At 38.0% G+C, this 17,850-nt stretch overlaps 1 protein-coding gene across 2 annotated transcripts in view; it reads right to left on the reverse strand.

The window, feature by feature from the left end:
* Positions 1-5,501: 5,501 nt before the first annotated feature.
* LOC132322532 (3'-5' RNA helicase YTHDC2-like) overlaps positions 5,502-17,850 on the reverse strand; it is a 30,487-nt gene continuing 18,138 nt past the window's right edge. Inside the window, exons 18-30 of one of the 2 annotated variants that reach the window (XM_059837034.1) lie at positions 17,451-17,556; positions 17,197-17,316; positions 16,548-16,820; positions 16,001-16,127; positions 14,865-15,070; positions 14,224-14,419; positions 13,039-13,148; positions 11,465-11,754; positions 10,874-11,048; positions 9,797-10,000; positions 7,719-7,901; positions 6,439-6,531; positions 5,502-6,288 (exon numbers count right to left, since the gene is read on the reverse strand). In XM_059837034.1, the coding sequence (XP_059693017.1) occupies positions 6,469-6,531; positions 7,719-7,901; positions 9,797-10,000; positions 10,874-11,048; positions 11,465-11,754; positions 13,039-13,148; positions 14,224-14,419; positions 14,865-15,070; positions 16,001-16,127; positions 16,548-16,820; positions 17,197-17,316; positions 17,451-17,556 (2,053 nt within the window). In that variant the 3' untranslated portion in view covers positions 5,502-6,288; positions 6,439-6,468. Of the gene's footprint in view, positions 6,289-6,427; positions 6,532-7,718; positions 7,902-9,796; positions 10,001-10,873; positions 11,049-11,464; positions 11,755-13,038; positions 13,149-14,223; positions 14,420-14,864; positions 15,071-16,000; positions 16,128-16,547; positions 16,821-17,196; positions 17,317-17,450; positions 17,557-17,850 lie in introns of both variants that reach the window. The other variant, XM_059837033.1, reaches the window with a different exon arrangement.

Consider the following 17,850-nt stretch of genomic DNA (forward strand, 5'->3'; position numbering starts at 1 on the left):
CTTATAGATTAGGAAAACATGAAACAAAGGAAATACATTTATGAAAGCAGAAACGTCTCATAACTACATGACAGTCTCAGCACCTTATTTACTCTCTTCAATATCAACTCCAGGCATATTTTAAAACTTCAGATTTGAAAATGCAGTATCAGGTGCCACCACGCTTCCCAAGATCTTTACAGCAGTAGTGCCAACTGCCTGGTGAAGAAAGATGTAATTATTCATGTACAAAGCCATTACACAAGATCCATAACAAATAATTCATAAATTTGAAATTAATCAACCAGAAGAGAGGCTTTTTTCCCCCTGAAGTTACAAATTTTGCAAAACTGTAAAGAAAAAACTACAATAACTAAATAATTGTAATCTCCACCTTCTCTGGCCTTTTTCATCCTTTATTCCTGAATCTGTAGCTGCCACATTTTAAGCTTTTCTTTGGCAGAACATCACCACCTAGTGATCATGTGTGCTTACAGGAGCTTCCAGAAAGCTGATGAAAACCCCAAAACCGAAGGCTCGTGGGAAGAGAAAAAGAAAATCTAAATTAGGAAAAAATCCTTTTTTTAATTTAAGTTGGAAACAGTTCCTAAGGAAGATTAAATAGGACACTCTAAAGTAATGTAAGAAGATTTTTAGAGACTGATTAATTGAATAATATTTAAGTAACAATATTATTTGGATAAGAAAATGTATCCTTTTAGCTGACTCTATCTCAGATCAATTTATTTCATTATTATCAGATAAAATTAGAATTCAATTTACATGTAAAATACTAAGAAAGAGGAAATTCAGACTTTTTAGGAAAACCCTCCCAGTAGTGAGAGCTATTAATTGGAAATAGCATTTTGAGTACATTTTATATCCTAAAACAAGGCTAGTACACATCATAGAATTAAACTCCATATTTACCAGCATCTCATATAGTCCAATTGAAAAATTTCTTCAGAATTTTTTTTTGCTCTGAGATACCTAAGAATCAAGATGGAGGTCTCGTTTGTAGATAAGCCTCTCCCAAGAAAATCACTTAGTATTGCAATCAATATTAAAGTGCTTCTTTCTGTGAGACCATACCACCACTCCAGTTATACTCCGTTCACCTTTGGAGTAATTTTAAAGGGCAGAAATACAAAATAAAGACTAACTCAGAATATATTTTCTAAATATTAAAAAAAAAAAAGGAAACATACCAAATTTTTGAAAATGTGTTCAGAGACTTGTAAAATTACATGTCATTGCTATGTTGAGCTAAATGTAAGGATAACACACATTTAAAAGCCAGAAACATTGAACTGTTCCCTAGAAGGTTTCTCAAAAGTGGACATATCTGGAGTTCCAGCTTGTACAAGCAATGAACACAGCTAAATCTAACACAGAGGAGCCACACAAATCTGCGCAAAAAGCAAGAAAGTATTTCAGACAGTGAAACTACATTGCAGTGGGTTTAACCAGGGAAGAATCACCTCAACAAAATGGTCTCTTTTCAGGAAGTTCACTTCAGAATATTCATAAATGCTTTGCCTCTTTAAATGCTTGCTAAATCTTATTCTCCCAAATTCTTCTGCTTAGAAGTGCACTGGAAGGATCATATTTATGCCTTTCCTGCCAATACAGTTCAATTCCAGGCTCCATTCTGGAGTTTTGCCAATTATGTTTTCTATGGCTTTAAGTGGGAATCTCAAGCAAGAGCTGTAGCAAAGGGGAGATTACAGAGTCCTGTAATTACCTGTCCTAAGCAGGAGGTGACAAAGAACTGTCCAAAAGGAAAGGCAAGCCACCCCAAGCCCAGGCACAAAGGGACAGAGGCCAAAGCTTCGCTACTCCTGCACAAGAGGGGCTCACCCCTTGTGAGGCACAGGCCTTTGGCAAGGTGCCAGTGCAGGGCTGCCAGAGGGAAGCCCATGGCCTCAGACAGGCTCAGGCTATTCTCTGCCAGTGTCCCTCCCACTCCAGGTGGGCACTCTGGGCTCTGAGTGCCGCTGTGCCTGCATGGGGGGGCCACCCGGAGCATTAGTGCCCCACGGCCAGCACCAGGTCAGGCTCCAGAGCTGCTGGCTGGTCCTGAGCCTGCTCAGCATCCCACAGGAGCAGCACAGGTGGAGAGTGCCAGAAGAAGCCAGCATGTGTCTCTCAAACACTGATAGCTGCAATGCTGTGGAGTCAGCCAAGGACTCCTGGTAAAAACAAGCAAGAGCTGTTGGAGGAACACAGAACTGTTGGTAATAACCACACATGAGAAAGAACAAGTTGTGACTGGAGAAGGGGGCCATGCAGAGATAGGACACGACTTCTCTGAGACAAACATCCTTGCTCTAGCACCTGGAGGTAAACACAATACAGTACAGCAAAAGGGTAAGAATGAAGCCAAGAAGTGAGCATAGGCTGTAGAGCAGAGTAAAGACCATGCAAGAACCACCACAAAGCCTCTGACCCATTCCCAGAAAGGTCTGAAAAAATGGGCTGTGCATGACAATTAATTGGCATACAAGGCAAGAAACCTGGCTTCTGAGCAGGGAAACCCACCCATTGAAAGGAAGCCCCTAAGTCCTGGGCAGTCCTAGTGCTTACAGGACCATGGCAGTCCTGGGCAGTCCTAGTGCTTACAGGACCATGGACACCTATTTTATCATCTGCATCAATGATGGAACCAGGAATAACATCCCATCATCTGCATTGATGGTGGAACTAGGACTGCTGGTCTCTTTTTCTCTCCCTTTTTCTTTCTGTCTCTGCCTCCCTCTTTTAATCTACCTCTCCTGTTCTCCCTTCTCTTTCATCATACCCCTTTCTTAAAAAACCCTCTGCCATGTGTAAATAGGGTAGGCTAGGACTGACAAAGCAATTCCCATGCCAAGTGTGTAATTTAGAACCAGGACTAGTGGTCTCTCATGCACTTTTTTTTTTCTTTCTCTTTTCCTCCCTCTGTTTAATTCATGTTTTCTTCTCTGCTTTCCCTTTCATCCTGCCCTTTCTTCCAAACCCTCTGCCTTGCGTATATAGGGTAGAGTATGGACTAATACAGTAATTTCCATGCCAAGTGTGTAAGTTAAATAAAACTTGATGAGGTTTTGCAGATCCTGTCACTTTTGCTGGTCCTTTTGATCACAAGCATTTACGAGTATTGGATGCTTCCTTCCCCATAAGGGGGGATTTACAAGGGGGTGGTTTCACCATGGACACACTAATATAAGTTTTGTCTCAACAAGTTTTCTTCCTCCCATTTCTGGGAATCTCTTGGACCAGTCCTGCAGGAGAGGACCACAGAGATGCCAATGGAGGAGAACACAATCCCCAACTGTTGGGGCAACCGCAGTGAGCGAGGCACAGCCACAAGCTCTGCGGGCTTGGGGGCTGCACCGCGCTGCACCTCATCCCGTGACACAAACACAGTGCACAGGAGCTGTGTTCCTGTACAAGTCTCCCGTGTGGTCCCCACTGGGATCCAGAGGCCCAGCCAGCAGTCAGCCACCACACAGGACCAGGCACAGAGTATGCCTGTGGCAAGCTCGCCTGGGCAAGCAGCACCCAGAAATGCCTTTGCCCAACATGGAGAACATCAGCAGGACACCTCTGCCAAGCCCTGAGAAGAATGAGAAGGATCCGAGGGTCACCTCCCAGACAGAGCCTTCCCACATGCTGAAGACCTGCAGCCAGGTAGGCCATTGTACATCCCAGGAGACCTACATCAAATACTGGAGCTGTATCACAGAAAATATCCCTCACAAGAAACTGCCAGGATCTAATTATTTGGACTACCTCCCAGATATTCTTCCCCAGTTGGATCTGGCACCCTTTTCTACACCTGATACAATCCTGAGGAACCTTTAGCAGGTATTTTTTAAGCTTTCACCACAACTCTCTAAGAAGGTCTGTTTGTTTTGCCTAACACAGTAGGGACACTTTATTTAGGCCTTGAATCACCACCAAATGGTAGACAGCTGGTTTTTTCCTCTATTTAAGACCTCCAGAAGCAATGTATCAGCCAGATTCACCCCTCCTGTATTTGATACTAATTACCTGTAATCCAGCCAAAGTATCAAAGCCCAGCTGCAGCAGGATTCACAGACTACACGCAAGTAAAGGAAAGACAGAGACACCTATTTTCATGAACACAACAAGCAGGAACCATTGTGTAACTCAGCCTCTCTCCAGCTTGGATCTGGATCTTCGTCCATGCTGTGCTTATCCTCACTTGAAATTAAAGCAAGGAGGTCCTTATGATCTTCCAAATCCAGAGATACTATTTTGTCTTACCTCAGTTACTCAGCACCTTCTCTCCAGCAGCAGATGTGAACCAAACCCAAACTTTAATGGTCCCCTTAAACAGTAAATAGACACATCCCAGTTGCCCCACAGGCCACTGGGAATGCTCCAAGAGACTGCAGAACAACGGCAGAGCGACTTCAACCAAGATCAATACAAAAGCTTTTATCTACAGTTTCATTACACAGTTTTTCATACAGGTTATTTGACAGCATGAAGACAAATAAAAGGAAGAAAAAAAGCTGAAGGATAGAGAAAGGCACAAAGTCTACAAAACCCAGTTTTTGCCGAATATCTTGTTCAATGGGAACACTGTGAAGCTGAACATTTTAGTACAGATTTTCTCTCTCCCTTCCATCAGTTTCAGATCTAGGGTAAAAAAAACACATTCCAGCTTCTACTCTTACAAAGAAATAAGTTTACCTCTTAGGGCCCTTTTAATCATGATTCCTCCAAATACAATGTTAATGAACAGCAATGACCACTTTGATCATGTGGAGAGAAAAGATGACATGACAAGCATGTCCTAGGCCTGTTTATGAAATTATTGCACCTTGATTGGCAGAGAGAAGAAGCAACATGCCAAAAATCTGACTGTTTCCTAAGAGCAGGGCTCCTGTAGGTTATCTTTACTATTTTTATAAAAATTAAATAGTGCTAAACAAGTAAAAAATGTCTCCCAAGAAAAAAAAAAGTGAGAGACAGATTTTAAAGAACATTACTTGGTGCAAATAAGTCTTCAGTTCTGGATTCAATATGGAAACATATTATATATTTTTTTTTTAATGTTTGTTTTTTTAATGCCTAAAGATCCCTTTTCTTCTAAATCCTTGTATATTTTTCATCTCCTTCTCTTTCACAGCCATTCATATCCTTGGCAGCTTTTTTATTGACTGTATCAGGTCCTGCAGTAGCCTGTTTCAGGTCTAACTTAAATTTCTAATGATGCTGTGCCAGAGTTAAAGAGTACATGGGATAGTTTGAACTATGGGAACATCCTAAAAGGACATGAGAAACTAAGTAGAAGCTCAGAAGCAGAAAAAGCTCTCGGTTTAACCCAAGAATGAGCAACACTGCTGACAGTGAGCAGACTGAATTTGCAACAGCCTTACATTACAGTATGTTAATGACTAAGGAAAAGCCCAATAAACCAAAACAACAATAGTACAGAAGAAAGAAATGAACTTGAAACATGAGGTATAGAAAGAAAAATTGAAGACTACATTGAAAGATGAAGCAAGTTGTACTGGTAACTATTTTTTATTTTTTATAAAAGAAATAGAAATCTTATAACAATGCTCAAGTTAATGAACTATTAGAATACCATTTGGCCACAGGCCTCTGAAAGACTGTTTCAGCTTGTCAAAGTGTATGTTTATGGGCAAAAAAATTAAAACTGGAAATACCACTGGATCAATCCACATTCAAAAAAGTCTCATAGTTCTTTCCCTTTTGTATTTAAACTAGAATTCAAAAACTAGCATTCTCCAGCTGTCTAGTTGTTTGTAATTGACTATATCCTTCTCTCTTGTACTGTGCATACAGAAGTTCACCAATTACGGAATCTCCCAACATATCTGGAGACATCTATTCTCAATTTATTTATTTTAATCAAACTGCAAGAATGATTAATTAACATTAAATTGGTTTCTTTCATACATTTACTGGATTGACAATGCTTTAAATGTAAACTGTCTGCTGTGCTATTTTAAACCCACAAACAACTTACATGTGATGCATTGCTTTAAACTTAGTTTTGAACTTTACCACACTTTCAAGTATCTGCACACTACTGTAGAAAAAAATAATTCAGTCAAAAAAAGACTGGTGGATAACCTTATTGAAATTTTTTACAACAAGGAAACACTGAAACAAACATAATTCCCTCTTTTTTTTCCACTGCTAGCTAAGAGCTAGCATGACTAAGAGTTTCAGGAATTCGTTTGTTGTGCCACCTTCTTCTTTATCTTGGTATTGTAGGCATGCTGCTGGTTCTAGTGGTTAGAGCTGATGTTTCAGCAATGTCAGCTAGAAAAAATCAAAAGGAAGAAAACATTTAGTTCTCTCTTCCACAAGCTATAAATGACAGTACTGTAATAATATAGTGTACGTTGGTACCTTCTCCTCTATTATAAAACCAGAATGCAATACATGAAATAATAACTACCTCCATCTCACCATCTGACATGCTTAATCAGTTGAGTTTTTTCATTCCAAAGGAATATGGTCCCAAAGCTGCAGCAACTGCTCTCCAACTTGTGGTTCCAGCTCCTAGAAGCGATCGGGAAATTAGAAAAGTTATTAGCACTGCTGCCATTGTGCATGTAAAAACTATTTATTACAAAATCCTTAGAAAAGGCTGCTGGTGGTCTTTCTGAAAAAATTGTTACTTTTGCTATTGTGACTTATATTAGAACTATCCCTACAACAAGGGGTCAACAGGAGATTGGAAACTTTCATAAGGAATCCTCGCCTATCAGTTGTTTGGGTTTTTTTGTTTCAGGCAAAATGTCAGTTCTCAAAAAACAATTTGTAATGAAGATACCATCACTAGAATAGATGCACCACCCAATTTATGCCTTCCACAGGTCACTTCCTTATTAACTAAAGATCATTATTCTCCACATCTTTTAGATTTGATTCCATTAAGTGCAGTGGAGAATGTGGAAAGGCAGGTCAGAGATAATGCAGTAGCTCTTGGTGGAATCACAGGAATTAATGTAAATCACTTATTTTTTATATTGTTCAGATTCTTTAGGTATTAAGAGCCATTTAAAGGAGAAGCACGGTCAACTTCAACATGTGCTACGTTCCTTTCCTTGTTCATACAATATGCTCCTTTCCTTATTCTTACAACTGAAGGAAGTTTTGGGGAAGCAGTGAGAAGACAACATAAAAAGTTTAGCTCCAGAATCTTGTATCAAGAAGATGTTTTGGGAGGGGACTGAGGAGAATGAAAAAACTGCCATAGAGAATTCTTGTGCAAGCTCTTTTCTGGCTTTTTGTAGTTGCATTTAGCTTTAGTAAATTGGAGGACAGTACTAAGCTTTATTCTGCCTCAAATATCAAGATTCTCTTGAGGCTTTAAGGAAAACGCAGACCTCTAATTATGAACAGTTATTTGGGTATGACAGACTATTTTATCTTGGGGAACACGTCTGAATCAAACAGGAAACAAACCTCCAGAAATTAAAAGAAAACCACCAACAACACCTCATTTATTTTGGAAAAATACAGCTTTAAATATTTTTTTAAACAACATTCACAAGAAACTGGTTTGATTTTAACAAATCCACTGCCTCAACAGTAACTCTGCATTAGCAGATGCTACAATGAGCACCAAGGAACTGGGATTCAGATTAATACATACATGAGCATAGTTGAGTTCAGGGCTGAACAAGCTAATGAAGAAAACACAGTTCTACCAAGCAAAGAAGACTTTAGAAGAGAGTAACTACCTGGCCATCTCTGCTTATTTGTACTTTCCTATTGTCATTCCAGGGGTTGAGCAAATGATGTGCAAACTGAAAAGGAATGCTTTCTTTTCGGATCCACTCCACCTTAAATACACCTCCAAATCCAGCAGATCCCCAGTCCTGACTTTTCTCACGCCCTATTGATGAACACATTCTAGCAAAACCCTGGAAGAAAAATTTAAATATGAAAGAACAGACATAATGAGAGCATATCTATTTATGTTGGAATTGAATAAATGACTGGACTTCATATGAAACTTTCAAGTTAGTTTCAATGATTGATTCAAACACTCACACACATGAAGCTGGATCTTCTAAAATGTTTACATCTAGAAAGTGAGAAGTATAATTTGTTTTTTCCACTTCAAATATACTTTCTAGAATTTGACCATAAAGGATGTGTTTCAATTCATCTCTTGCAATTACCATTCAAGGAGCTTTTTAAAGCTTTGTAACAGAGGTTGAAAAGCTGTTGCAAAAAGTGCAAGGAATCAAGATGAATGTTCTATCCCCATCAGCTACTCCTTGGTACTTGTACAAAATTCTTTCAAACATCCCTCCCTTCTATCCTTCCTTCCTTCCATCCTTCTTTCCCTTACTCCCTCTTTGTTAACAAACTTTCATATACAATTAAAAATCGGGAGCTGTTCTCCAAAGAAATATGTTAAAACTGCTTAAAGTTCCTTTTTAATGAAGCTGAAAGAAATTCCAACAAGACAAGTATTCAGGAATGAAATTAAAGAAACCACAAATCCAAGATTGCATTTAACTTGCTTAAGGATACCCTTTAAACACACACACCAAACAAACAAAAAATAAACCCAGGCCACACATAATTATCAACAGTTCAGGCAAATTTATTCCAGTTATGATTTAGGAGTCCAAGAGATGCAGTGCACTGCCTAAAGTTACCAGCACACACTGCTGCTGTAAGTCATGCAGTCCTAGGCAGTTCAAGCCTTAAATTAAAATCAATGAAAATTATAAAAGGAACAGAGGAAAAATATAGGTGGAAAGTAGAGACACCTGAGGCAAGAAGGTATTATTAGGAATGTTAGTCCCACATTCCCATGAAGATCCAAGATCCTTCCATGTCAAAACTGGAAGGGAAAACCAACATAATCCACCTACATCCTGACTTCAGTGTGTCCTCCCCTCCCAGCTTTCTTGTCTAAGAGTACCAATACAACAGCCCATTTTCAGATTCAACAGGCATGCAGAAAATTACTTTCCAATATGGCATTTGCATTTGCCAAATCACTGTACACATATGTACATTCCACCACAATCCTTCAGTAGTATCATCAAGATCTCTATGTTTGGACTGGTTCATTAAATTTTAAGTTTAGCAGACTTCTATTATTAGTTTATAATACATAAAGAGGTAAATTGAACTTTCTTTACTTGGAACAATTGAGTTTAGTAGGCTCTACAACAGTTAACCTGCAACTTTGCACTAGCAGGTCATATCTTTACCTTTAAACTTGCCACAAATTTGTCAGCAAATCGTTGACAAATACCTCACTAAATGTGAACTCAAGACACCTCTGGAAGAAACATGGCCATGACTTTCCAGCTTCCTAACTTTGAGAAACTACAGTTAAAGCAGAACAGTTTTTATTAAAACTTGCATTAAAGACATATGAGTTTCCTGGCTTTAGAAAGCTGCGACTTGATTGTATCTTCTTGTTCACTTACATTTATTTTGGCATGCAGAGAAAAAGGCAGCAATCCCCTGCTTTGTATGGATTCCTTTGTTTGTTCCACTACTGCTATTTTAAAGTATTTATGTAGGATAGAAAAATTATCCTGATTCATTATGTTTGGAGGCAACTTAGTTTTATCCTTTGAGGGAAAAACTGAGTTCATTAAAAGAGACCATACTGGAGAAGAATGAAATACTTTCTCTCAGCAGCCAGAAACACTGGCACAGTACTCTACTTTTTAGAAATGGAGAAGTCATAAGCAAAGACCTCCATACTGTACACAGCCATTTGCTGCACTCTCCTAAACCTTTAACCACCACCACCACCAACAGTTGATATCAGCTAAGGACTCACCTGGAAGTGTCCAGACCCTTGAACAGAAAATACTAAGTAAACCATGCTGCTTCCCCAAAAGGCTCCATTCAGTTTTCGTTCATTACTTGGTGTAGTGGACCATATACCCTTCTGCTGAGAAATCTCAATGTTCTGCAAGTTGCTACTTTTCATTATGAAGTACCGAACTGGCATATTTTGTCTTGGTGAGGGCGATTTGGAAGCCTGAAAGAATTATATTAAATTAATAAATACAATAAAATAAACCAAGCTTTAGCTCTGAAGTTCTATACATATGAAAACAGACCCTTCAAGGAGATTTTCCTCCCCTCTCCAAGGTTATACAAGAAATATACTATCTATCAGCTGTTCCTATCAGAATTAACTTGAAAGTATATTTACATCTATTTTACTTTTTCAAGTATTTTTCAAAATTATTCTTCATTCATGAGGGGCAGCAAACAATTATGGTCGAACAGGCCTACAGAATCTAGTGATTAATTACAATTTTTTGAAGTCTGAGACAACTTCAGATGACACAAAATTAATCACTCTACACTGTAGCCTGCAGCACACACTTGCATTTCCATTTTCACGAAACAAATGTTCTCCCTGTAATACTGGCTGACTTTTAAAAATACAGGGAGATTTATGAAAATAACCTCACTAAAAATGTATGCTTTCATAAATAATCATCAAAAAAACTGCCAAGCAGTCATAACAGTGGAGATAACACAAAACTTAAAGAGAATCAGTATCAATGTATGCTGTAACAGAAACAGAGGAAAACAGAATCCACAGAGTAGCAAGGTTCAAAAAAAAAAACAAAGAAAAAACCTCAAAATTGGATTTTTTTTCTACTTTGAATAGCTTTACTTCAGAAGTCTGCAAAGAATAACATTTTTACTGTATTAAACTAATATAACAAGGATATTTATTCTTGATTTTTGATTCCAAAGAAATATTATGTGGTTGTTAACAATGAAAATCTAAGTTAGGTTTTAATTTATCAATACAATACCTGATAGTTGCAGAAAGATACCAGCAAGAGATTCTATTAATTTTGAAGAGCAGGGTAATATGTTTATGAGACTGTACCTTTGCAGACATTGAAGATGGACTAGCACAGGGGCTAGGGAATCTACTGCTATCTGCAGACTTCACTGACGATCGATCTGACCTGTCATCTGTACTTTGTTTGGAGTGGAAAATATTTTTTTGCTTGTACTTCTTTGGCTGATGAAGTATAGGACGTGTAGACTTCATCTTAACTCTAAAAAGTAAAGGCAGATACACAACAGACTATGAGTTTTGCAAGAGGTCACAGAACAATTTATATATGTGTATCAGCCTACTGGATGACCATATATATTACAGTCATTCCAAAACATATTAAACATTAAATAAAAAAGGATGCATTCATTCTGAGTGTTATGGTTAAACCTCTTCTGCTACTTCCCAAGGAGCACAACTCATGGACACTATTTCTGACTGCTTTCCCAAACAGCCAGCATATATATTTAATAGTTCTCAATGAAATCACAACTACCACACAGCACAGGACAGTATCAAAGATTTCAGCTGTATTTATATTGTTTCTTTCTTCTTAATACTAGCAGAAATTCAAGTGATGCTTTTACAGATAAATAAATTAAAAGATACAGTCTCTGGAAGATCTCAACATCTTACTTTTCAGCATTAGAAGAGTCAGAGAATTCAGTTTCTGCTGTACTTCTCCTGGTGTTAGTTGACCTCCATGTAGATGGTACAAGACGATCTTCAGAAGCCACAGGTCTTGGTCTCTGACCAATTCCTGAAGGCTGCTGCAAACCTGCAGACTGTTCTTCAGCAGTTAAAACAGCTACAACTGCTCTTACAGTTGCTTCATCAGCTTGAGACCACGGTTTAGAAGGGGCTCGCATGCGACGCAGAAATAAGCTATGCCACTTCTGTCTGAGTTGCAACAGCAAACCAGCAGCCTGTAATGAATTTCAGTTCTGTTAAAGACTTATAAAACAGGTATCAGTTCGGCAAAGGGTATCCTACGTCTTTCCTATCAGGCAGCAGGTGGCATTCCGGCAAACTGAAAGGCAAGACTAAGGTCTCAGGGAGGGGAAGAAAACCTCACATTTAAATTATGCTGATATCTTTTCCTTCCTCAGGTCCAAGATAATTTCTAAACCATTTCATGCTGCACTGCACAAAACTTAAAATTCTATTGTAAACACACAGGATTTTTCACTTTAAAAATTTATATTTTCTTTAAACAAAGTCTTTTCATGTCTAATGTCCTTCCTGCCAGTTCAGTTTGTATTTATGGGCTCTTTAGACATACTTGGATGGAAAAGATCTCTGGTTACTGTGCCTTCTAACACAATCAGAGCTTCGCAACAACCAGAAGACTTGTATCTTCAAAGGCTGGGGCTCTTTTCTTCTTTTTATAAAATCTGACAGCAATTTTCTTTCAGCAGTTCCAGTTTCAGGTGCTCCATTTTAGTCAAGCAACTTTAGTCATACTCTCAGAAAAGGAAATACACAATATGCCATTTTTACTGATCTCTCAACTCTTGCTCAAATTTTGTCAACCCAGCTCAAGCTAAGGTCTTGTGTGCTGGGAGCACCACACAGGCAATTCAGGTGACCACTGTCACAGCAGAAGGGCCATTATGCAGCCACTACTCCTGCAGCTTGCTGCTCCCTGCAACCATTTTCTTTTGTCTGGCAGTTTCTTTAGAATCTCCTAACTTATGGAGAAATGGATCAAACTGCCAAGCTGGAAGTCATAAAACATCAGCTTACCTAAAGCAAATTCAACAGCAGCTGGCTGCTGAGGTCTTCCTGCTTCCCAGTCTGATATGTGGGACAGCTTCACCATGACAGAGGAAGAAGGATGAACACTTGCAGTTGGCTAGGTAACTAATTCTTTCTTCCTTTTTGCTCACAGGTGCAAGATTTAAGAGTTATGGGTTGTTACAATCCATAGGAAGCCCTACAACTTGGATGCTGAATATGTGAATTCACACAAATGACTAGCCTGGGAAAAAGACTGAGTCTCTGTTTTGTGTGTTTTTCATATTTCTTACTGAACTAATGAAATAAAAGTTAACTCATTTAGTATGTTTTCCTTTAAATTTTAGAGACTTGAAGGAATCACAAGAGCCAGTAAATTTTTGGTTATCCAACTTTTTTAAGAATCTTTTTAGGACGGTATGGCATAAATATTCTTCTACACAAAACAAGCATGGAAGTGATAGATTACGTACTTCAGAGTCCAGTTTGAGGTGGAGCCATTCATCTAGCTTCAGTAGTGATACATTAGAAGTTGCTCTGTCCTCCATCTCACTGTCACTGCTATCACTGGATACCTTGTCTCCTGAATTAAGTAAAAAAGGTGCATTAACATTTCTGTATTATTTACAATTACATACAAAAACTTGAACATTACTATATTATCAGCAATAAGCTAATTTTTCTTCTAAATTTTCACTTAAAACGTAAACATTTGTAAACACACTTTTTCATTTCTGCATTTACACCTCAGGGAAGGTCTTTGCTTCAGTTAGGAGAACAGGTTCCCAGACTTCTTAAGGGCCCTACTACATAAACACCTATACTGAAGTGATCTGATTCTTTCATGTACCTTCTTCAATAATAAGCCATTATCAAACTTTTGCCTGAAGTTGTTTGTAAAACCACACATTGCTCTAGTCTTTATATCTTAGTATAACAATTAAGAAAAAAATTATAAATGCACATGGCTATTTAGCATTCCTTTTTCAAAGTGCAATTCAATCAGCATTATTTTAAGGGTAACAGTTTCAGAGGAGTCAGGAAAGTCAGCTTGGACTCTTACTTCAAACTAGTATTTTTAAGATCTGACAACAGATAAGATTATTTTTGTTTCTGTTCTTACAGCATGCCATTTAAATATGAAAAAAGGAAATCTTAATAAATAAATTCTCTACTACTTCTACCTAATTATATGGCTAATTGACATTAAAAGTTTTCAGTAGAAAATAATCTTTAAAATGCATGGGTCCACTGAAAGCAATATGATTACTTGCCACGTTAACTCTATTGCTCAGCTTGAATCATCTGGTTCAAAGTACCAAATAAACTAGGCTGTAGAAAAAATAAACATACTACACTTCTCAGCATAAGTACTGTCTTTAAACATTTTGGTTGCATTTTTTATTTTTTTGAAAACTACACTGTAATTTTGGAGACTCCAGAACCGTAAACATCATGAACTTACAAGGATTCACAAAACTCAAGACATTTGTTACACAGCCTATAAATTATTCCTGAACAGCAGCAGGAACTATATATAGCTCTGTATTTCAAGAATTAACCAAATTATGTAGAAAATAGACTTGAAAAATAAGTTTTCCAGATCACGTACTAATATAAAACCGATGCAAACATTCCAAATCCACACTCCGGTATACCTTGACAGGATGAAGATGCCTGTAAAGCATTACTTGGTAACCTAGCTGGTCCACAGAAGAGAGCCACAGTGACGGGTGTTACAACAGAACAGCACCTGATGTTTGCTATCCTGTGAGCTCTTGTCATTTCATCATATATCAGCCAGTCTGTAGGGAGTGCCTGAACAGCTGCAGTTTGGCCATTGACTGGGGGAATCTGTGCAGGAGCAAATAAGACTAGGTTATTTTATTGCCTATGTGTCATTAAAATAAATTTTAAACTTAGTTCTTACTTTATGTATGTAGAAATAAATACATAAATATTTACATATACGAGAATAAGAAAAGCACAAGTATATTCAACCAGACTTCAAAGTTATCCTATCACCTTGAAGGAAAATATTTTGGTTTAAAAGAGGGTCTAAAGAAATATCAGTTTCAGAGCAGAACTTTTTCCTCATAACAATGAACAGAGACTGTTACCTCATCCAAATACTTCTACAAACTAGTTTTTTCTTTTTACTATTTTGTCCTTTTTACTGTTTTGTACTATTTCTGCTTAGCAGGACTAACTGAAATACTGGAAAAATACACCAACTCCAATTTTTCATTCTACCACCTGCCAGAAAAAATATTTTCTATAAAGTTCGAAGTGTCTTTACCTTTTTATACTGAGGTTGACTAAGAACAGAGGTTGGATGCAATCGCACTTTCTTCTCCTTTGATGCAGTTAAAACCAAGCTCTCTCGATCTACATGCACAAGATTGGGATACATCCCAGCCACTAAGGCAGCTTTAACCACAGCCCAGTTTTCAGAGTTAGCATTAACATCTCTAATATCAGCTCCTCCTCTGGCTCTAACAAAACCTGAAGAAAGAAGGAGGTCAAAATTGTGTTATATTTGCTTGTATTTAAGATCTACTTTTTTGCTATTCAAAAGGAATTTGAAAAAAAAAAGTGAAATAAACTACAAATTAGTTGCCTTTTTCACAAATGATAACATTAACAGCACCAAGAAGAAACCCTTACACTGAAATCCTTCCCGGCAAGAGGTTTCATACTAATGTAAAATAGAACTACTTTTTACAATAATTCTTAACAGAATATTAGAAATTGTGTAGTTTAATTGCAACCTGCTTACAACTTAGCATGAGTGGACCCTGCTCAAAACCCAGAGTAGGTGAACTTTAAATATAGCGCAGGTGAACTGTTTGTTAGCATAAACAGCTAAGCAGGGGAAGTAAAAGATATCTTTGGATAAAGGATGAGACCTTGGAAGGGCCCCAAGGCTGGCTCAAGCAGGTGATGGGCTGCCCACACTGAGTTAGTGGAAGACCCCAGACCATAAACTGCCACTGGATCAAGAGAAGCATGCAAGGAACAAGCAGGGCACATGAAGATCAGGCACACTGACAGCAAGGGATAAAGGGATTGCATTATTCTGGACACTCTCCAGGGACATCCAGCTTGAGGTGAAATTAACTCACTCTGCCTCAGAACCTAGGGTCTGAACTTGTTTTAACAACTGCCTCAAGAAAAAGTTCACTAGAATAAAAACCCAAGGAAATGTCTGTCACACTGCAAGACAGCAGGATGTTGAACAACCAGGGTGCTTTCAGTTATGCCAGCTGATCCCCAGTCACATTTTCTCACCCTAGCATCTCCCCCATGCCCAGCAAGAATATGTACTGGTACTTTTCAACTTAGGAAGGAAAATGACAAGTGAACACTGTTTTCCTTACAATTTGTATACACTTAACTCTAAAATTATTTTAGAACTTTTTCTAACCTATTTACCTGAGGCTCTAAGCTGGCCAAGCAACTGTGTTCTCATTCCTACGATGATTTGCATTGTGGCTGGAGAAAGGAAGTTCTTTTCACAGAAGGCTCTCTCCCAGCCATCACTGCGTGCCTTCTGCCATGCCTGTAAAGAATAATTTTTTAACATTTGCCTACTAATTTAAATATCTAAAATTCAAAAATGCAGAGTTCTAAAAGCTACATTTATGTCAATAAAATTAACCAAAGTAAATGTATCAAACCTGATTTATTTAACTACTAGTTTGTTTTTTTTCATTCCCTAACCAAAACATGATAATTCTGTTATTTTAAGTTCATTATGTTATTATAGGGATCACTATGTCAAGGTCGCTATTTTAGGTTACCCATGTACCAGGATGTAAAGTGGCATCTTGCTGGAACACTACAGAATATACCCAGGTTTGAAAAGGTCAGACAAAATGTGCCCCTCAGAAATCTGTGAGTCCAGTATACAGGAAGGCCAGTCTACCATTCTAAGTCCAGCTTGGTTGGTAGGTGAACAGTCCTCGTTGTGAAAGGATACCTGAAAAGCCCTGAGAAGCACCATGTGGTCGCTGAAGGTTCCCGCAGTAAAACACTTCCTGCACAGCATGGCTGCCCGCTTTTGAGAGGCCAGCGTGGGCAGCACAAAAGGGTCTCGGTAGGCAAGAGCACAGGCAATGGTAAGAACAGGATCCAGGCACTTCAAGACAACGGCGCACAACACCATTTTACCAAGGTGTGGCTCCACTGGCAATTCCGTGAGATGATAACCAAGTTCAGTGAGATCTTCCCAAGGGTCCATGGCATCTATACTCTGTTTGAAAAAAGAAAAAAAGGGGAGATGTAGGAAAAAGGGGAAGAAGGGGTAAGGGGGCAAAATTAATTTACAATGAAAGCAGAAAGGATACAAATATTGAACATCACCTGGATTTGCTTTCAAACACTAAAGAAGCAAGTCTAACTAGTTTCAGTCCAAGATTTTAGAGTAGTACCTTCCCTTAACATGGAAAAATATACACACACACACACAAAATGAAAAAAATATATACACACACACACAAAACAAAAATTCAAAGCATCATTAAGGAAGTGAACAAGACTTTCAATACAGTTACAAGTCAGTAAGATATATTACCCACCACAAATACTAATTAAACACAACTCCCATCTAAATGTATTCCTCCGCTGACCTTGAGCATTTGCAGAGCATTTTTCACAATTAAAGCTGGTGGAGGATCAGGAGCTTTCATAAGAAAGTCAACAACTGGACAATTAATTGGAGCCAGAAGTTTTGTGTGTAAACAAAGCTCCTGCAAATTAGAAAGAAGAAAAATACTATTAAGGTCTGGGAAAGAGAAAATATTTACACACCTTTTTGGAGGTATTAGTATGGTCTGGTGATAAAACATTTTTTAGAAATTGTTACTCCTAAGTGAACACGCACCTGAAGTGGCATTCTTAGAAGTTCTGGAGTCTGAAATTCCAACATATTCTCAAATCGGAGCCTACTGAAGAGACGAAAACAGACTCCAGGCTGACAGCGCCCAGCCCTGTAAAATAAAATGTGGGAAGCTGTGAAAATTAGTTTCTTTTTTTTACAAAAACCCAACCAAACATAAAACAACCCACACAAACTTAGAATGCAAATGCAGAAGGTTTAAGCGTATGGTAATTTTGTTGTTAAGAGGAAGTCCCTCCTATGAATTAAAAGAGTTTTAAAGTACATTAATTATTTTTGACTGTATGGAAATTTTTATAATTTTAAGAAAATACTTTCAAGTTATTATAATTTTAACCCTACACTGAAAAATCTGGACATAAAGGAAATAAGACCTATCTAAATA

This window comes from Haemorhous mexicanus, chromosome Z (genome assembly GCF_027477595.1).
Source record: "Haemorhous mexicanus isolate bHaeMex1 chromosome Z, bHaeMex1.pri, whole genome shotgun sequence".
Taxonomy (NCBI): domain Eukaryota; kingdom Metazoa; phylum Chordata; class Aves; order Passeriformes; family Fringillidae; genus Haemorhous; species Haemorhous mexicanus.